Source organism: Acanthaster planci, linkage group LG10, assembly GCF_054643075.1.
Source record: "Acanthaster planci isolate LZ-2023a linkage group LG10, COTS_SCS, whole genome shotgun sequence".
Lineage (NCBI taxonomy): Eukaryota > Metazoa > Echinodermata > Asteroidea > Valvatida > Acanthasteridae > Acanthaster > Acanthaster planci.
Window position 1 is genome coordinate 1,142,826 of NC_141786.1, and position 21,922 is coordinate 1,164,747.

Below are 21,922 nucleotides of genomic sequence, written 5' to 3' on the forward strand. Positions count from 1 at the left end.
AGGGAATGTGTTGGCACGAATACTACATTCAATATTTTATTTACAATTTGTACAATGCCTCAAAGCGTGAGAGAATTTATATTGATACAAATAAAAAAAACCGACAGTCAGTGATCTCGACCAACAGCGTATAGCTGGCAGTACGTAGATCACTGCTACACTTTAGGTGTGAGGAACTTAAGGATTGCATGCAGCTTCCCTCGACTCGTGTCAATCACTAACGCTGTATGCACCAAGGCAAATAGATATACATGTAGCTATGTTTCATACAATGTAACAATGTACAGCAGCAGAGAGTGATGAAGCGATGAGGCTCTGAAGCAGAGTCATCTGATTACTATGTTTCTGCCCACTCCACAGGGTGGGGTGGATCACAAAAGCTTTTCATACCAATGAACAAATGCAGGGCAGAAACTGTACTCTGTTCAGATCACTATTGTCAGATGCTTGCCTGTACATGTATGGCTCTGTAGATATGCAAACGCGCTACTCAATACAAGAAAGTCACAGAGTGCACTACACAGTATTGTTGATAGCTATTTTTACCAGGTGTGTAAAGTGAAGGCTGAAGACAGAGCACTCTACAGCACAAGGTTGCATCTAATCATGTTGAATAGTGGAAGTCTGTTCTTGAGGTACCGGGTACATGTATAGAAAGAAGAATTCTGTAGTCTGAAAGTGAATAAGGAGTGTTGAAAAGGTAGAAGGACCAGGTGACTGGAAAAGTCGACTGGTCACACTAGTAAACAGGAGGTCGTGGGTTCGAGTCCCACCCAAGTAAGCTTACGAGGTTTGTTTTTTTTTTCGCAAGCTCTCGGACAAGCACTGAGCATACAGTGCTTATTGATATACGTTGGGTTAGGGCAAAACCTGTTATATATAATTATCATCTCCCCAACGCAAAAATGCATCTTGAAAATAGTTCGCGGTACCCGCTGCTTCATTTGACTTGGACCGGCCAGCCGACCCCGGCAAGTTTGGTGGTCGAGTGGTCAAGACATCTGCACTAATAGCAGGAGGTCGTGGGTTCGAGTCCCACAAAACCTGTTATATATAATCTGTATGGTATTGCCAGGAGTGATTCATTAGGCTGCATATTTCATGGGTTTCACACTCTGCAAGGGCATTGCCTTCCTCTTTTCGTTTCCCAGAGGAGGCCATTTTCCCTTTTTTATGCTTCATGGCTTTAGAGGAACGCATTATGCTTTGAATATAATAATCCAAAAACAAGAATGCAAAGTAACAAAGGAGGCCGGGGGCTGCGCGAAAGTAACTACCTGTAACATAAAGTTTCAAACAAAATTTTGTTATGGCCCAGTGAAGCTTTCCAACCTTGGTGTATAAAAGATCATACTGAGAATTTCGTACTATGGCTAGACGTTGGGTTCATACCAATTGTAAAGCTTTTAACAAGGAATCTCCACTTTTGGAGTTGAAGGACGCTTGGTAATTGTTAGTGCGGCCGATCAGCGACTCGTTTCGTAGGCAGTGAAGCATGCTGGTCAGAATAACCGCTGATTGTGGTCACGTTCCAGGTTACTAACAATGTCGTTCTATGCCATGGTGTACTGCAGTGATTGCTATCCAGTTCATAGAAGTTGATACCTCCCTGAAGGAACCTGCTGCAGAAAGTATGTTGCGCCTTTTCCTTCTGGTAGTGGCGTTGGGCCAGTCAATTTTGGCATTACCAACAGCGGATGAACAGGTGAGACAACAGCTGAGCACATTAATGTGTGTTTTTCTTGTTATTTTTCTGTATTCAAGCCTAAAAAAGAGGGAACCGCAGGTACAAGGCGTATTTTAATCAGTACTCCACAGGAATACTCAATGCACAGTAGGATGCACAAGAAACACACACCCTACTCGTATTTTGAATTAAAATTGTGTCTGATGTTGATAAGGCATAGACAAACGTCACCAGCTTTTCTCGTTCGGAAACACTGAACAGTCCTCTTGGATCAGTTACCAACTAACAGCTTGCCTTCCACTTCACTGACTCTTTGAATCTTGACATTGTGCGGGATGCAAACAAACGTTACAACAGCTTCCAGAACTGAAGGTTTCCAATATAGTATCAAAACGTATGTAAACAGTTTCAGGGGCGGATCCAAGCTTTTCCAAAAGCGGAGCGGCTTGATCCAGGATTTTTCAAAAGCTTCTTTGCTTTTGCTTTTTAATTTATTCATTTTTTGTGTGTGAAAAAAGAGGTGTGCACCTCACATATCCCCCCATTTGCCCCTGGGTTTTGTCGTAGAAAAAAAAAGTCCAGTTACACTAATAGCTAGTTGATGATGTAACCATTAAGAGGGAAATAAACATGTGCTTGGCCGGTCTTAAACTTATTAACATGCGTTTAAGACCCTTCCATCACATATTTATTCCCATTCATTAATACGTTTTAATTAGAGGTTCAAAACAAGTCAATATATGATGGATTTCAACAATTTTGTCATAGAATAGAGTTTTACTTTCATTTTCCATATATGGACTTGGCGCGCGAGAGGCGAGCCCCGTGCTCACAGATTTTTGACAAATCAGCGTGGATTAAACTGTCTCGCATTCAGGTGCCAGTGAGTGATTAAAAGGTTTCGTTGTGACATGATTCGATAGGTTTAACTTTGCGTCCTTTTGTTTCGAGGAAACTCTTCAGCTGTCAGGAATTTTTTCTTAACAACAGCAGTGCACCTTCAAACTAATTTCTTATCAGCTACATACGAAAAACCCCTATGAATATTAGTCTCAATAGTACAGGCGATAAATGTCTTAAATTCCGTGTTTGGACCTTGGTCTTGTTCCCTTGTGCAAGATTCAATGTTTAAAGATTCAAATTTATTATTGTCCATGCAAAACTTCACATAGAAATTTACTTTCCACTGACTTGTGTGTGGCTGCATCTAGAAGGGATTCAGAGTATTCAGACTCTGGCATCCTCCCACTTTTGTGTGGAGAGCAAGCTTTAGCGAGCTATCAACCGTGTAGCAAACTGCAGCATTGCCGACTTGCTGGGGCTTTTAGGTCCCAAACCCTGCTGGTGACCATAATTTTGGAGAAACACGCTGCAAACCGTGAGTTAGAACCTTTTGATAAATTTATGTTTTCTCTTTTATTTAGAGAGGAGATTTCAGCTCTAAGACCTTGCAACTATTTAACTGTTTATGGTTTTCGCGTCACTTGTGTACATTATCGAATCAAATATTTATTTTGTGGGAAATTATGACCTGTTTTAAACTCTGCAGTATCAATCCTGGGGTTTCAGCGGGAAGGGAACACTCCTGTTCGAATTGTGGGATCTCTATCTACGCCTTGTTGACACAGACTGGTGTGGACCCGGCAGAGGGACGTGAGCCAGGCAGTGAGCCTCAAGACCCAGGCCTAGAACCCGAGACGGATTCAGCAATTGCAGTCCTGCAGGACAGTGCTAGACCGGGAACCACAGTCATGGTGGCGAACCATCAAGTCAGTCAAGACGAGACCCACGAACCCAGTTGAACTTTTGAAAGCTAATCATTTTAATTGATCTGTTTGTAAAACGTGCTGTGTAAAACATACCCATTAATAAGTTGAGATTGTACTTGGAAAACTGAGGAGTTCTAGAGTGTCACAAGAAAGTAAAGTGTCACAGAAGTGTCACTTTCATTGTACCTTTAGAGTAAAACAATTATGTACCAATTTATTTAAAGTTGTATTATTCTTGTGTGTCACAAGAAAGCAAAGTGTCACTGACAAATCTAGTGTGTCACAAGAGTAAAGAATCACCGACAGCTGGTAGGTTGTAGTGTGATTTTCGTTTTACTCAAGAAAGATATTTGTTGTTTGTTAAACTTTCAACGCCACGTAATTGTAATTACTAGTTAATGTGCTTTTATCAATAAAAATTAATTTTAAATAAAAAGAAGCTTTAGTATAATTTATTTGGGTCACTGCAACCTGACACAAAGGGGCTTTATCACATACCTTGCAAGATTCGAACCGTCCAAGGATGGCCACAGTAACTGCTTTCCTTTTAAGTGCATAAACGGAGCCACGTGTTACTGCGTGGATGCCGTAGAGCGCCGTGGACGCCCTTTACATAGGGCGTTATAATGCCCTAATAGGCATTATAACGCCGTATTTGGGCGTTATAACGCCGTAAAATAAAAGTGTATTCCTTGCGGAGATCAGCCATTGTACCATTCTCATTTCTTGATGGAAAACATGCAAGTGACAGCAACACTGTGACGAAATTTGAGCATGTCAAGGAATGGACAGTTTATCTCAACCTATAGACATTTTAGATTTATTAAGGAGCCAATTTTTCTGGGTTTCATTTTGCTTTTTCCTCTTTTCTTTTCACCGGATGGCTGCCAGGTGGTTACCAGTGGAAACTCTGTGGTGCAGTGCATGTTACTTTAAATACTATTTCATGTATTAAATTCAAGAAACAAAGGAACAATGGGGAGGACTGAGAGGAATGCGAGATAGCAATTTGTTGTGGCGAAAAAATCACTTTGAAAAAGGAATTTTGGTTGTGGCCCATCTTTCGCACTTTGGTGTATTAAGCTACATCTGTTCATAATTTCAAAGCAAGGAGACGGCTGGATGACTTGCACTATCAGGTTTTCTGAATAATATACGGAAAAAGTAAAAGGAAAGACTGGATGTGCAGTTGTGCGAAACAACACAGCAGTCAGCGTGGCTGCACGCAAGGTTTGGCGCGATTAATATAGCGTGTCCAATCATCGGCGCTCCATTCACAGGCTGGTGAAGCAAAGCGTTTGGCCTTTGAGTGTATAAAGTCACGCATGCACACTATACATAACACCTAGTGCTTCAACCATTACATTCATCAGAATCAATTGTACAATGCCTGACCTTTCCATTGCCTCACAAAGCTTGCTGCAGTAAGAACTTTACGCCTATAATTTCTAGTGACGGCGTTAATCCTCAGAAAATCTTATAAATGGGCCTCAGGTCTTTCCTTGCAGGTATAAACCAACCCTCAGAAAATGATAACGTGTCTTTAAAAGTGAATCTTAGCAGGCCAAACATTGAAACATTTATTTCTTTAATCATTAAGTTCATTTGATCCTATGAATGAAAAAGCATTTGGTTTTGTTACCATTTTTTAAGTTGTCGCTTTTGTTTGAATAATCAAGGACAATGAAGTAAACTCTTTATCCAAAGATGAAAACTTTTAACGCTGCTTGCTTTTACGACACAAATAATGAAATACCCATACAGACACACTAATTAACAAGACATTGACCCAGAAAGCTAACCAGCGGATATTGGTAGAATTTGGCAAAGGAATCATTCAAATTTGTTGAAGCCGCCCCAACAAACAAGCCTGCTACTGTGGTGACCGGATCTGCACTTAGTATTTGTCGTAAATAGTATTTGTTGAAAATTTAAAAATTGGCATTCTCGGGTACAAAATGTAGCTTTATTCTGTCAGTATCTACATACGAACAAGTATAGTCGATCTGAATACACCAGAGCAAGTTTACTGAAATGAATTATGTCCTTTGTTTTCCTAAATGTGGAAGGTATTTTTGCACTGAGCATAATGTTTCACTTTTTATAGTGATATCCACTTAGATGCACGCTGCAGGTTATTGCGTGTATTAAAACTTTCCCCAGGATATGGAAAGTCTTCCCGGATTACAGACTCGAAGATTTAAAACTTTACAATGGCACCTGTGTAGTAGAGACACACTCGCCCACAATGTATGCATGGGGCTGCTACACATCTATGAATTACTTTAATTAGCCTGTGGCGTACTTAAGGTCCTAAATATATGCATGATAGGAATAATACAATCTACCCAGGAAATGTGAGTTTTCATCACTTCATGACAAAAACATCCTGTTCAACATCCTCCTGGAGTTACATGTATAGAAAAATTGTATTCAAATTGTCTGTTTTTAATTGAGGGCGCTGTTGTGATGTAAATCGAGGAATACAGTGGACATAAGACAAATATAAACGGAGAGTCTCATTTAAAATTTCTACTTTTCACTCTGATTTACCATTACCATTGTCTTTTTACCATTATTTTAATGGGACCAGAGTAAACATAAACGTGAAACATTTTTCGCTTGGTATCCCTTTAAAGAGGACCACTGCATTATAGCATCTGTAAGAAACACCTTGAACGGTCCTATTTCACTCAAGTATGCACGTACCACCAGCATCGCGTAAATAATACGTAGAGTGGTTTTCTACAGTAGTGTTATTTTGTACATTTCACAAGCAAACACCAAAATAAATATTTTTTCGTTCAAACCAACTTCACTTGAAACAAAGAACAACCAAAAAGCTCTGTGGTTGTTAATGTAAGTTTGTTTGACGATTTCTGTTCGGTTTTGTTTGTTGTCAGTCTTAGTTTCCATTTCAAATTTCTGAAACAAGACAGTAGTTGAAGCTACCTCACATCGGTGGTTTAAATTGACAACATCTGGCGGTAGCCACTCCAGCCATATAAAGTCAACAATGTTGACACAATACTTTTGCAACGTGTACATCGGTGACAAGCATTTTCTTTGTCCTGTCCATTCTTATCAATTCATTTCTTACAGAATGAACTCTACAACGGACTGCACCTGTTGCAGCGTCTCTTGGAGGCAGACAATGCGGAAGACCAGCTGGATACAAGAGGTCACAATTCCGTCATTTTTTCAGGCAAAAATGTAAAGAGAAGATTCAGATGCAAAGCAGTTCAGGCGAAGGCGACACCTATTTTTCATTTTGTTGTGGCAAAAAGAAGTACAAGGAAAGTTTTTTACGTTGTGCATTGGGCAAGTATAGTGTGGCATTGGGCACATTGTAGAATTCAAGTTATTTTACATGGATGAAGACAAATCAAAGAGATGTATACCCTCTACTTCGACCATAAGCTAGTTTGGGGTACCTTCATTACTAAACAAATCTTACGTGTTTCATGTGAGATTGTACTAAACATTTTGTTAAAAAAATTACCTTTTTTTCCCTCACTCATTTACAGTCACGTGCCCCAAACCCTGCGTCCATGGCACGTGTTATCAATCGAAATATTGTAGAAGTTGCCCACCTCGTTGTCGATGTGACAAGGGTTGGGAAGGAGACGATTGCTCATTAGGTAAGTACAGTGAGGATAGACCAGGGGTGATAGCTTTTTTAGTAACCTTGAGACAGGCAGGGGTGGAATTCGCCCCCTGGACATGCATTTTCAGTATAGCCACAGTGCAGTTTTCAGCAGCTTAGCCGTAAGGAATCTTGGGGTAATTCTTTGCAGCCATTTTTACATCAATATTGTGGAAATTGAACGCACGCCTCTTGTGCAGGGCCCATTTTGTCTGAGACGAATAAGCCAAAGTTGTATACCATGTACTATTTCCAATACAGTGATCGTTGCACGCGGGCCGGCGCACATGTGGCCCTGAAATTGAAATGATCGTAACAACAAAACTATACATTCGATTAAGTTTAACATTCACATTAGTAATGATGGTTTAAAATGCATATCAAGTTAAAATCGAGATGGCTCAGTCCTCCTGGGGACGGCTGCGACATGGGCCTAAATAACTAGGCCCTTTAGATTCATACTTTTCTATTTTTACCGTTTTTTACCTTTTTGAATTGGAACAAAACGGAAATATCACTTGAGTAACTGAAGCTTTACATTTCGGCTCACAGTCCTCCTTCTCAGTGTCAGTGTTTCTCTGTGTTTGTGGTCCATGATTTCCTTAGCTGTTGATGAGTGCCGTAGCAATCCGTGCCAGAACGGTGCACTGTGCCTAGATCGTGAGGCTGGCTATAAATGTAAATGTGAAGAAGGCTACATCGGTCGACACTGCGAAAACTGTAAGTAAAAGAGTTATCAAGACGATATATCCAGACTACAAGTCAATTACTCAACTGTGACTTTTCTGGACTGAGAAGATAAAATTCACACGTATGTCCACTCACTGAAATCGGACGTGATTACTCTTTCTACAAATTACAAGGACCATAAGGCTTCAGTTTTGGAAGTAAATGCGCCAACTTGGTATAGCCTGAAAGTTGACCCCTGATGGAGGGCGTCAGGAACACTTGGACAGGAAAAATAACTTGCAAAGATGTTAGAATTTGTAATATGTTTTTGAAAATCCAACCCAGAAAAAAAGGCTTTGAAAAAATATCTGCTTGTATATCAATTTATAAAACTGAAACAAATACCTGGCCTAAAAGAGAAATATCCTGCCAAAAATTGACCCATCACTTCTGAAAATCTAAAATACATAAAGAACATTCCAATGCAGCAGTCTTGTACGCAAATGAACATTTACGGTATACAATTTTATGGTAATCTTCGGTAAAAGCTGAAATAAAAACAGATCAAAATATTTTACACCCTTTGTTTTTTGATAAGGTAACTAACTTACAGCAATAATCTACTTTTACGAAAGATCCAAATATTTTATCTCACCTTTACTGACGTTATGCCAACTGCTTGATCATGGAACCTACAGGTAGGTACATCTTTGCAACGTTGTACAGTTTCGTTTTCAAGTAAGCACAATGTACAGGGAGCGAAACAAGCGTGCGTGAATATCACCAGTCGTAACAGGTCACTAATGAAATTCCTTTTTTTACCCATGAGATTTTTCCTAAATATTAATTGAGGAAGACAAAGGTAAAATTCCAGCATAACTATTTCATTGGGTGATTTCGGTTAGGAATCATTCTTCCAAAAATTATCGAACCTGATAGGACTGTGTTATGTAAAATCCTCATATAGGTGGACCGAACAAGGGTTCCGGAAGCTCGCTGCGTGACCTTTCACTTTCAGGCTCTATTCCAATATAGCGCATGCCCAAAATGAAGTGCGTCCAAGGTCAATGGGACGTAGAGTTAAAGTCTGCTCTATCAAAGTACCCGTGCAGGTGTTTTTTCCCCGAGTGACCTCCCTTTCTTTTAATACCAAACTGGCTTATTCAAGACTTTCAGTAAGGGTCGTGAATGTGGATAGGTTGACAGGTGGAAGAGCAAACAAGTGTCATCGGCTATACCGATATCGATAGATCTGACACGGTTTTGTAGAGGAGAAGAAAAGCAGGTTTCCTTGTGGTATACATTTGCCTTATGGTAAACCTGAATTGAAGTCTAATAAAAGTGCCAAAGCATTGCAGAAAATTATATTCTCCTTTTTCCTACAAATAACTTTTAATTGTGCCCTGTTGCTTTTATACAATGTTCATTTTGCCAATCGCTAGAGAAACAAAGATTTCTTTTGACACGCGGATTTTTTGGGGTTCTGTCTAGATTTTCCTCTGGATCTGCGATGCACGCCAGACACATGTACAGATGCACCGTGTGTGCCTCGAGCAGATTTACGGCCATTCTGTAAATGCAGTGATGGACAGCATGGGAAGTTTTGTGAATTGCAAAAAATACGTAAGTTGGACTTAAGACGGAACTTTGCCAATTACCGACTGGAAGGCAGATTGAACATTCAAAACATAACTAAGTGAACTGTAATCTTTGTGAGAGTTTCCTGTTCATCTTGCAAAAATCGAATTGGTGCATTTAAGGGTCAGACATAGGCCTGTCTGACTTTGTACGATTCGCAAAAGAACATGACTTGCAGAAATCACATATTTTCCTTACATTTGGCTGCTTGACATTAAGATCTCTCTGTGTAAGGGATTAATTTTAGAATTTGCTAATCTTATTCACTGTGAAAGTGTGTGTTTACTTGAATACAGTTGCGTAAATTTGTGTTGGAAATTTGGGGGGATGTGAAATGGGCAAAGGTGGCGAATGACTTGTCCGGCCATGAACATTTGAAAAGGTGGGGGGGGACACCATATGACTCCATGTAGTGGTCAGTGTTCATGATTGTCATGTAGCCGGCATTCCGTAACTGCATGTTTAGGATGGCATATTTATGGCTTTTAAAATTTCGTTTTGTTTTTCCTCTTTTGAGTAATACATAAAGAACTGTAGTCGTTAAAAGTCTGAAAATTCTTCAAAATCCACTGTAACCTTTTGCTCCAGGCCAACAAGTGGGGGATGACTCAATAGCCCCTCCCCCAACTCGATAAGTGGGGGATATATCCCCCCCCCTATTTACGCCCATGCTAGACAGCGCCCTCTGCGTTACAGTGTGAAGAATGCACCCCTATTTGCATGATAGGCTATACCGCCTGCATCTTGTCAATGTAATCTTGGTCTTTTACATTATTTCTAAAATGTCAGAATATATATGCAGGCTTTTCTTCAATGTATTTTTCAATGAGAAAACAGTTGTTCAGTTGGGCTTGTTATCGAACCGAATTCATGGCCCTCGTCGCAGCTATTGCCTCCAGTTCAGTCATTGTCTTCTCTCTTCTGACAACATTTCCTTTGTAGAAGCTTTCATGTGATCCATACCGCCTAAATTGAAATTCAAACTGCCCCAGAAATGTAGATTTTTCCATATCTTAATTATCCATTTTTATGGCGAAACCATTTATGAAGTAATGAAGATACCTGTAATTTCCCTGCAAAGATATGGCATTGAGGGCCAACATGAATTGAAATCTTTCACAAATCAACAGTGCTATCAAGTTACATGATATGAGAATATCAGCATGCACCCTGGAAGTCCCCCTCCCCGTTTCAATATTTCTGAGTTTGGATCACCGTCGCCTGGGCCGACGAACACTGACCGGGGTGAGGGGGCAGAAATATTACACGAAATCATAATGTCACGAGATAAAAAACCGGATTTCGAGACTTTCCAAACATGTTACAGTGTTTCAATCCCGTATAGATTAAATCAATCTAGAAGGTAGACCTAACATGAACTTTGGTTTCGTTGAATTCTGTTTCATTTTGGAATACGACATTTCCTTCTTCTCTTGTCTGTCCTCTTTTGGAGAATTCTTTTGTTTATTTTGCAACTGATATTGATGACCTGTTGTCTGTAATATATTCAGGGGTAGACTGCAAGCCAGAATCTAATCGCTACATCTACGAACAGAGAGAGGGGTACATCACATCACCAGGATACCCTAAACCGTACGGCCACATGGACAGGTGTCCATTCATCATAGGGTCTCCAAACGCCAAGAGGATCGAAATCAGATTTGAGGATATGGACATCAACTTTGAGAACAGTCAAGCTTATCTCGATTACGCACCTGGCGGTGCTCTGGATTTTAGAGGGGGAACAATAAGTGTTCGTGACGCTCTGAACCAGACCTTTGTAATAAATGACGACAAGGTGTCAGTCTTCTTCCAGTCCAATTCCAACCAAAATAACCAAAAAGGTTTCCGCATGCATTACAAAATCAGTAAGTACCTGACCAAACTACTAAGCCTCGTTCCCAGAGCTGTTGCTATCCTTTCATTGCCAAATCCTGCTATTTGTTGGGATGTAATGTACGGGCAGTTACGCTGATGACGTCACACTGTTTTACATTTTAGCGTTTTATATGGAGTTTCCAATCCGTCGACCCCCCGCCGCGGCTCCCAGACGAAAGAGCGCATGGAAGCAAATCACATGACGTCATCAGTAGGCCTAAAGGCCGGTTCATACTTCAGCAGAATGCGAAAGTGAATCAAGTTTGACGTCATGATATTGAGGTTTTGCATTAATATTTACGGTTCCATACCTCACATTCATTTGTTTAAATCTTGCTTAGATGTTATAAAATTACATAATTTTCTTTTATCGTATATGAATTTATCTGTGTGAAGTTTTCCATTGCTTTCGTTTTTATTCTGTTCCCGAAGTGAAACATTCATCTTACTTTCAATTCAAAATGGCGAACTTGTAAACAAAATCAACTTTACAAATCACTTAAAGGATGCGTTCGCGCGAGCAACCTGTGTTAACACGAGTACGCTCATGAGCGCTCGAACGGCTGAAGTACGACCCGCGGGTCAGCGAGAGTATACTCTCGCTACGTGTGGAGTGTACTCCTGCCCACGAGTGTAATGTACACGCATCCTTCTCATGTAACCGCACGACCACACCCAAAGAGGCTCGACATGACGTTGTATAATAGTGTCTTGTGTCGCTAGCTTTTTCAAGAAACCTTTTGCCTAGATTTTTCTTCTCATGAATTTCAAGGTTAAAGTCTTTCCCTTTGTGCTCTTTACAGCCTACGTAGGCTGTGACAGCAAGCCCTGTCAGAATGGCATCTGCCGTGACGAAGAGAATGGTTTCATCTGTAAATGTCCTGCCGGCTACGAGGGGGAATTATGCGAGACAAGTAGGCTTGCGTTGCGTTAATTTTTGGTAAACTCCATCTTGGTCTTATTCTAGTTGCAACTAATTATAACGTTTATAAAAGTTGTCCCCAAATAGCCGACCCTTCCTGCAGGGAGTGACTGTAACCTGGAAGAGAGGGAAAGTTTGTTTCAGACATCTATCTAAGATCAAGTTTTGCTTCTACGAATAATATTCATATGAAAGAATTCTGGAGTCAAAATTGTTGGGTTGGTTGATGATGGATGTAAGTGATTGGTACATTTCCTGTACCTAACATGTTTATTAGAAACGATTTGCATTTGACAGGGAACTTCGACTGTATAGATAACTTCAATGCGTCTTCATTTTACTCGTCAGTGGCTTATCTGAGCCTTGGGTCACGGGTAGGGATGTATATGAAATTTTGAAGATGTGAAAATCCAATTCTGTTCACCCCTGCAAAAGAAACAAAGACGGTATGCTGCGCTTTCAATTCCTAGGAACATATATATCCAAGGGTATATAAAAAAAAAAACATAATGTCTCCAGGGGTAACTCCCCGTACCTCCCCCACTAGATACACCACCGCCACTAACCTTTGTCATCAGTTGATTTGGTAAACTCCTTTGTATATGTGTTATTTTAACCTAGATATCGACGAGTGCGCTAGTAATCCCTGTTCGGAAAGCTCTACCTGCGTGGATGGTGATAATGGATTTTCCTGCCAGTGTGCCGAGGATTTCACTGGGACTCAGTGTGAAACAAGTTTGTATAACGGAAATTAGTTCTATAATGGGTGCCTAAGCTTGCTGCAGAGGCATTTTTATGTTAAGTTACCTTTTAAGTGAAAGTCGGTCAATGGAGGGTAGCGGTTACCTCCCCCGAACCCCCCCCCCCCACAATGCGTACATTGAATTTTGCATTACCTCATAAACACTGTATTTCTTACACTAACCAACGTAGATCGATACAGACATTGTTTTTGTCGTTGAATGCGGTAAATGTAGGCTTTCCACGCTACAAAATATATGATTTGTTCATTGTAGCAATTTTGCCCCTGGCAGCTGGTCAAGTTGCTTCTGCAAAAACTAATTCCTGCAATATCGTCCTAATAAAGTAATCTTTTTAATAGGTCCTTGAACACAATATCTGTCGTCATGCATTTTGTAAAGCATTCTAACACTCCGCCAGCGTACGTTTTTCCCAACGCTTTTGGAATTATAGATCAATGGATGTTGTAGGATTTCTTGCTAGTCCTCTGGTCAAGGAACTCAGCTACTTATTGTCCGAGCATTTGTCCCCTGTTACCAACAGAAATCACTCCGTGCTCCAGTAATCCCTGCCAGAATGGCATTTGCACAGACGAATTGGATGGCTTCAGTTGTGAATGTTCACCGGGCTACGAGGGTAATTTATGTGAGACCGGTAAGTTAACATCAACAATCGAATACTTGTCAGTTACCAAGAGCTCTTCTCTGTAGCCCTCTGAATGTTATTGCTTGATAGCAGTAAATTAATTCTGTCGAACTAAAATGACGCATGTTTTACACTTATCCTCCCATGAACTGAAATTCCCTAAAAGTTGAGACAGGTCAAGTATAATTGTCAGTTACAGAACTCTGAGGTTACAGTAAACCAGCGATAAGTTTTGAAAAAAAAGGCACAGAGTCATACCTGTCGGAAACACTCGCGTTTCTTCAACGGCACGACCGTATTGTTTTTGTGAAACAGTCAGGTCATAAACGGAATTCCATTTATCTGTGAATATTACCGAAGTTCAAAGCTTTGATGCAGCGACTGTATATAGTTGTTGTTTTGAATACACCCTCGTCTTAAAGCAAGCTCAGAACGTGCCGTAAACCTACTACACATGATGCGTTGAGTAACATGTACATCGGTCATGGGAAGACTTTCCGAAAATCTACCGTTTATCCTTAAATTTTGTCATTTCCTCTGTGGATGTTTTAACAGACATTGATGAATGTAGCAGCACTCCGTGTCAGAATGGTGCCGAGTGTGTGGATGGTGTCAATATGTTTACATGCAACTGTGCTCCAGGATATGAAGGATCGCTGTGTCAAACAGGTTGGTGGAATATTGTACACTACATGCTCTGTCTTCATACTGCAAGTCCGGTATCGGTGTTCTGTACAATTAATCTCGCCCTGTGTACACCGGCTGTTTTAGACTGGCTTGCTGCTCGAGCCATCTCAGACAATAGCTTTAACATTTCTTATACAGACAATTGTGTGGATTTCCATTGAACATGTAGTATGATATTTCAGACTGTAAATTCCTTTTCATTAAGCCTATAGTGCCCTTTTAATTCTTTTGTTTTGTTGGAAAGTGAACTACTAAAGAAAAATTTATATTTGAATACTCATTTAGACATTGATGAGTGTAGCAGCAATCCTTGCCTGAACGGTGTCTGTCATGATGAAGTGAATGGTTTCAGCTGTGAATGCTCTCCAGGCTATGAGGGAGACTTGTGTGAGACAAGTAGGTTTAGGAGTTTTTAGGACCACTATTAAATGCATTATTACATTTTGATTCCGTCATTTTGTCCTATTTGCTGATCTCGTTGCACCTGTACATGAGATTTGTCATCCTGTTGTTTCCATTACAGACATCTCGGGGTTGGAATGAAATGGTAAAAAAATAGTCTGGTTCTTTGAATTTTACGATTTCAAATAAATACACTACGCTGGGGAATATGACTGAAATTGGGTCCCCTTAAATAGGACCTATTGTCCATGTGCACTGACGCATAATCCACCATTTTGGTTCCAACAATTGAGATACTCTCATGTCACAACCTTCACCCCCATCGTCCCGGTTACTCCACTTCCAGTGAGTGACGTGTACCACTCCAGGCTATGCTGCTAAAAATTACAGGGATGCGCTTTCTAAAAGCCCGCCATTGAAGCATTCAATTTCCCTGCTGATTATTGTAATGTTCTGCTATACATTTTTTTCTCAGACTGACGTTACCAATCATAGAATATACTTTGATAATAGCTATTGTCTCCTTAGACCAGAGTTATACATCGCTGTGGAGGATGAAGCAGTTTTTATTTGCCCCTTCCCCTCCATTCTTTTAATTAATCACGATTCTTGCCGTGATGAAATTTCTCACACAGATATCGACGAATGTAGTAGCAATCCTTGCAAGAATGGTGGCACGTGCGTCGATGGTGTCAACAATGTTTCGTGTTCTTGTGCTGCAGGATTTACTGGGGCTGTCTGTGAGATCGGTAATTGCTCAATTAAAGTGGAAGTCCCCAAGACGCTGCTTTTATCAACTTTTAAAGTTGATTAACACTTAAACAGATTTCCAAGACTTGAATTAATAAAGTAGACTTGAAGAGAGGGTGCAAATTGATTTCACGAGGAGTGGTCGTGAAACAAGGAAGCCTTGATAAGTCCGACCTTTTGTTGCCACTTCATGTCAGGGTACCCTTCACCAACACTTCGATAGTGGAAAGATTTCTTCAAACGATACGACTGCTTCGTTTATTTTCAACAAATCCTCCTGTAAAATAAAGCCGATTTAGTTTCTTCCTTCCGATATAGGGGTCGTGTGTATATGGATCAAGTAATATACAATTGTGTATTTTTCCCTTTCATTTTTTTCCGACAGACATAGATGAGTGCGACAGCAATCCTTGTCAGAATGGTGTCTGTATTGAGGGTGTCGACAGTTTCACTTGTGAATGTTCTCCTGGATACGAGGGTGCCAACTGCGAAACCAGTAAAATTCTCTTTCACTCTAGAGTCATTCTTGCAATGTTTCCTCCAATTAAGTTAGACCATGTAACTTCACCATCCTAACTGAAGATAACGTATTGAGATATTTGATGCGACTATACATGTTCATTCCTACTATGCTTTGTTCCCGTAGATATTGACGAGTGTGCTAGCGACCCATGTCTAAACGGGGCCACGTGCGTTGATGACATCAACAGGGTTTTGTGCACGTGCGCTGCAGGCTTTACTGGAGTTCTGTGTGAAACTGGTATGAATTCTAAAAATACTGAGGAAATAATGTCTCTTCGGGCATGTCTACGAAACAATATCTCTTTGGGCATATCTACGAAATATTTAAGTACAGTATTCGTAGATATGTCTTAAGAGACATTGTTTACGAAATGATGACCTCTCAGTGGATGTTCTGTATCTCAGCATAAAATACCAAATACCGGATTAAAGAAATTTTACCGTGTAGGCCTAGGTCACTCATTACCGTATAGGCCTGGGTCACTCATCAAAACAGGGAAAGCTATACGAGCCACCAATAGTTGGTTCTGCAAAACATTTCATTTGTTAAGATATGAGTGTTCCATAACATTTTGGCAAATTGGCAATGGGGTTCTGACTACCGGTATTTTTTACAGAAAATAAGCCTCAACCTACGATTGCAATCAATGCGTGCGATAGCAACCCTTGTCAGAATGGTGTCTGTCGAAGCGAAGTGGACGGTTTCAGCTGTGAATGCTCGGAAGGCTTTGAAGGTGACTTGTGTGACTCTGGTGAGTGTGATTCCAAAAACAGCTATCTCAGCAGGCTAGAACTCTGAATGGAAATGCAATGGCAGCATTCAAGAACAGACAAACACAGAGCGCAACTCTTAGAGTGTATGCCTAGAAGTGATCCTCACTTTACTATTTCTTGTATTATACAAGTATAAATATTCAAGTTATTTCCTGTACCTTCCCTGCTTTGAAGCTGTCAAAAAGACCAAGGGATGCACCACTAATCCGTGCAAGAACGGCATCTGTATTGGCCATGGTGTGAATGGATTCAAGTGCGCATGTTCCCCAGGCTTCGAAGGCACTTTGTGCGAAATCAGTAAGTTACCGATTCTTTTCCCCAAACATGGTCATTTTTTTGTGTTAAGACGAATCAGCACCACACTTAGTTATTCTACCCTTATCTGCCACTTGTAGGTCTGTAATGTTAACCCTTGAGAGAACAGTAGGGGCTTACAGAATGTCTCTTTTGGCGTCTTATCCAAAATCTTCAAAATGCCAATTTTGCGCCTAGCCTTGCGCGCTCAGGATTTTTCCGATGAACTCTTGTCGCACGATTATTTTGAAGCCGATGTGAGGGCTATCAGATATATTGGTTTTGGGAAATGTCCATTCTGCTTCCGAGAATGTTCACAAATATCAGCTTCTTCAATTTCTGTAAGAGGGCAAATACAGGCGTTAAAGTGTGAACTGCAAAAGACCATGCCGACAAAATCTTGTGTTGGATTGAGTTAAAACTTCACAGATGTATTGCAAAAACACACCTTCTTGCGCATACCAGGTTAACAAAAAGATAAGGCAGCGGAGAGCTGAGATGAAGACTAACGGATTCTGTCACCTGCAGCGAGTTGGTCTGACAAAGCTGGTTCTAAGTGTAAAAGGCGAAGTTTCAAAATACAATATATCTCCTAGCTTGCCTTTTTAAAAGTAAGCATTTCCATTCGGTCATTCTCTCTAGATATTGACGAGTGTGACAGCGCTCCATGTCAGAATGGTGCCAAATGCGTGGATGGTATCAACAAGGTGTATTGCGTGTGTACGGTTGGCTTCACTGGGGAATTGTGTGAATCCGGTGAGTTGATCAAAATGTTCGCCATTATAGCTAGAAGTCCATGTTTATGTTTTGATAATAATTTAGCATAAGACAGGCCACAAACGTCCAGAAGGACCTATTTATTTATGGATATTGTATTTAAATACTCTTCTTCTGCTTACATCCTCCGATTCATTTTATCACTTGTTGTTTGATGCTAAGAGAGAAAATATCTAGCAGAGTTTGAATTCATCATGTTATTAACTGTTGTTATTGAAAAAAGGTCATCAGTATTGAAGTACGCTCAAAGTCCTTCGTCTTCGTTCTCAACTTCGGATTTCTCATTACATGCTTTTTTACTTTAGCAGATTTAAATGCCTATTTACAAGCTATGGGGACCTTGCTATAGGCCTATTTGATAAAATGGTAGATGTAATGATTTCGATTGTGATGTTTTTATTGCTGCAGTACAACCCAAAGGACAGCTACCTTCTGCAGGTGAGGTTTTCGCTTAGTTATTTATGATTCAAAGACAGCCAAATTCAGGACGATGTAGGCCCCATTGGTAGCACGCTTGCAAACAGGAGTTGTAGGCCTTCAATGACACTTCCGTCCACTTATAGCACAACATCACGTGCGCGTGAGGAACAGGCGTATACCGCCATTTTAATGACGTCTACATTGAAACAGACGGCTCTTTGTTCCCAACGTGCTTAACTATTTTCCGTTTCACTCTTTGGTGCTTGTAGTTATTTATGTGTTTATTTTCGATACACTCGATATACTTTGATGGATTTTGAATTATGTTTGGAATGTCAAATCTGAATTCCTCATTGGTTTAACATGTAATGTACATGTATCTTGAAACAGACAGGGTTTTTCTTATAGTAAAGTTAACTATCACAGACTTGTATCGCCGGTAGACGTCTGTTTGGTATCAAGGGAATCTGCCTTAACTTTAACCAAAATACACATCTTTTTCTTTCTAGGTTCTGATGTGAAAACACAAACGTCCTTCTTGCAAGTGAACCTTGTCACTGAATACTGCGTCAAGAAAGTCATTGTTCATAAGAGTGGCGACTGCACTGGTGCGTGGTTGACGTACTTGCATGGATTTTCAGAAATGTCTAAAACGTTTGGCTACACTTTAGAAGGAAAGGGCTGCTGTAGCCACTTGCTTAAGTTTGGCTGATCTTACTATAATCAAATTACTTTTTAACAGGTGACCGTCTGACCGGTGCTGTAGTCCGTGGTGGGACCAGCTCTACCAGTCTAACCAACCGCGGTGTATGCGGCACTCCCCTGACCGCCCAGCAAGCTGAAGTTCGTAGGTCTACCGTAGACTTCGTCTGTGACCCTCCCATGACGGCCAAGTTTGTCACCGTGGACATCCCACTGCTGAGGCTTACCCAGCAGCCGCTGTGTGAAGTAACGATTGAGCAAGCCACTCCAGGACCTTGCTAAACGTCCACAAATCCGAAGAACGCCAGTAGTTCAAAACGACAAAAACAATTCGTTTTAGAAAACTTTTCAAGCACCGAGAATGTAACAGTGATTTTTAATTTTAGAGATCTTTTCATTTTGTAGTTACGACCTATTAAAGACAATTAGAATATAGTTCTGGGAAAGTAATGTCAAACATGATTGGTTCTATTCTGTTTAGTTCTGCAGCAATGTGATTATTCTTGGGCGCCACAAACTTTAAGAGACTTTGAGCTGTCAAATAGCTTTCATTTTCCGCATTAGCTTTGCTTATACTAATTGGTAAAGCAAAGTATCATTGTAGTTCTGGCTTTTAAGACCATTTCTGAGGCTTTCTCGTATATACATGTAGTTATATTATTGTTTTATAAAATTATACCCTCGACTTTGCTTCTAATCATGCCATAGGCCCGATGGAGGTAGCATTGTTACAAGTCCAGTTGGCTACATTCGGCATCAGGCCTATATGTTTAAGAGAGATACATTTGGTTGCAAGGCGACAGGATCCACAACAACTGTCGTCCCATTGTGGAATACGGCTGCAGCGTGAAGATCGTACGTGTTTGGCTGCAATCTGCTGCTTGCAACATGTACATCAAGGAAAGCCGTAGCTGTTGCATCATAGATACGCCTTGGCGTGTAGCGTGATGACTTTTTCTTACACACGATGATAGTTTTGGCAACATTGTACCCCACTACAAAGTATGCAAACTCTCTCACACTCGAATTTGGTTCAAAGCACTGAAAAGTGCACTTTTTAAACACAATTATCCCTGTTTTATTGAATAACTGAGAGCGCTGTTGCTTTAATGCCATCTGAGGGAGGCATAGGTCTGTGCGTACGTTTTGCATGTAGCCATTGTTTGGCGTGGTCAAGGGTTTATCCACTACCAACACAGGGTAAGGGTTCCCCTCGTTTTCTCTGTTTTCTCAGAGTGATGCAATCTACATTCAGAATTTGCATCTTTGCATGAACAGAAAAAAGCCCCTTTAAGCTTGTTATGGTTGAGCTCTTGAGACAAATGATACTGCATTTGATTTGGATACTTCCATATTTATTTGAACAGATAAAATCAGAGAAAACAACATACATACGAAGACATAAGAGACAGTTTTAGGGTAGGCCCTAATTAAGGTATACAGCTTGCTCTAGAACAAGCTCACTGAATGAATGCTGTGCACAGTGCTTTCAATATTCCATTATCCAGAACATATAGTTGCGTGCCTCCCATTACCAAAATGTATTGTTTGGTATTTTGTATGATTCATAATTACCACATTTAAAAATTTTGTTTAACATCAGTGTCAGGGTGGAGTTCGTTTATATCCACATTATTCTGTATTATTGAAGAGTAAAAACCTTATCTTGAATCGCCGTCAGTTAGGTTAGTTTTGAGCTCAGAAAATCACGGTGATGGCTGATTAATTGTAGTAACTTCCTGTGGAAAAAATAACATTAAATTTCTGCACGCGATATTTCAACTGTCATAGCCTAATTATTGCAAGACTACTTAATATTGACCATTCGTTTGTCTTTTAAATTTAAGTGTCGGGATAGGAGGGTTTAGTTGAGTTTGGTTGCATGGGTCGTTTAAGGCAGTGCGAGTTGGCCTACATTTCGTATAGTTGGGTTGGGTTCATTATTGGATTGAGTGATGAGTCAAGCGGGTTAAGCCGGTTATGTTTTCAAAACATAATAACCGACCTTAACCAAGTTTGTGAAAGTTGGATTAAATCGGTCTAGTGTGCCACACTGGTACATGGTTGGAGGGGTCCAGTACATGTAAACGGTTGTGTTCACTCTCCTGTCGGACTGGGTGCGACTTTTTATGGTTCTTTTGGTAAAGTTGGAGTCAGGTCAGTGTAGTTGGGCCAGGTTGGAGTTTAGTGTCGCTGTTTTGGGATGAGCTTTCGGTTTTTGTATTGTGTCTGCTAGGTTTGGTGTTGGGTTGCATTTGGGTAGAGATTGGGCACTTACAAAACTCGATGTTATTATTCACCCGTGACCGATCAAAAACTAAACAAATTACATCAATTATTCTCCTTTCCTGGCTGCCCGAAGTTCTTTAAAATACACTGATATGCTTGCACTTATTCCATTTCCATGGAGACAAAGATCCTATAGTGGTAAATTTGTCCCCCTGTCAAGTAATCTTAGTAGGCCTGCAGTGTACGGTCGTGCACCTGGCCATCGTAACTTGTTTCCCACTGCATTTCCCCTCAAACCTAGCGCATAGAGTTTGGAAATTTCAACATACTTATACCAATTGCACAATCAATCTTATCGGAAGGCATATGGGGGGGCTAGTTTAAAGTGGCAAGAATCATGCATATCAGTTGTGGGTGGGGCAGACGTATGAAAGGGTACGATAGGGCGGAATCAAAATGACGCAGTTGCTTCAATGCCCCAACCGGTGCACTGTCCCAATTCAGTGCAAAGTTCTCCGCCGGGTCGAGCTCTTAAAATGTTTCTTTTGGAAAGAGGAGCTTGTATGACTCAAATTGTGAAATTGTGTAAGTATGGCCCAGGATTAACTTTCTAGTTTCAGGGCAGAGCTCCTTTGTAGGGCAAAGCAGACAAAATTTGTATTTAAAAATTGCCCAAACAGCCTGAGAAAGGGGGAACATCATTTGAAAGATGGCTGCTGACAGACTTGGGAACGTTCACTTGGGGGTGGTAAGTTTGTTTTTGGTGGATA

General features: G+C 40.6%; 1 protein-coding gene across 1 annotated transcript; it reads left to right on the plus strand.

The window, feature by feature from the left end:
- Positions 1–1,488: 1,488 nt before the first annotated feature.
- Positions 1,489–20,699, plus strand: LOC110983541 (uncharacterized). Its single transcript, XM_022242856.2, has 20 exons — positions 1,489–1,705; positions 6,559–6,637; positions 6,984–7,097; positions 7,709–7,822; positions 9,263–9,394; positions 10,921–11,277; positions 12,091–12,201; positions 12,831–12,944; positions 13,494–13,604; positions 14,151–14,264; positions 14,568–14,678; positions 15,320–15,433; positions 15,820–15,930; positions 16,081–16,194; positions 16,574–16,708; positions 16,905–17,027; positions 17,667–17,780; positions 18,210–18,239; positions 18,731–18,829; positions 18,964–20,699. Exons 1-20 carry the CDS (start codon positions 1,556–1,558, stop codon positions 19,203–19,205), a joined length of 2,589 nt encoding a protein of 862 aa, XP_022098548.2. The 5' UTR covers positions 1,489–1,555; the 3' UTR covers positions 19,206–20,699.
- The last annotated feature ends 1,223 nt before the right edge of the window (positions 20,700–21,922 follow it).

What these genes read in the sequence shown, in the direction of transcription:
- LOC110983541 (XM_022242856.2), top strand. Translation starts at nt 1,556, where the DNA reads ATGCCATGGTGTACTGCAGTGATTGCTATCCAGTTCATAGAAGTTGAT. An exon ending in TTGTGAATTGCAAAAAATAC is followed by an intron (nt 9,395 to 10,920) that starts GTAAGTTGGACT and finishes TAATATATTCAG; the next exon opens with GGGTAGACTGCAAGCCAGAA. An exon ending in AGGACAGCTACCTTCTGCAG is followed by an intron (nt 18,240 to 18,730) that starts GTGAGGTTTTCG and finishes TTTTCTTTCTAG; the next exon opens with GTTCTGATGTGAAAACACAA.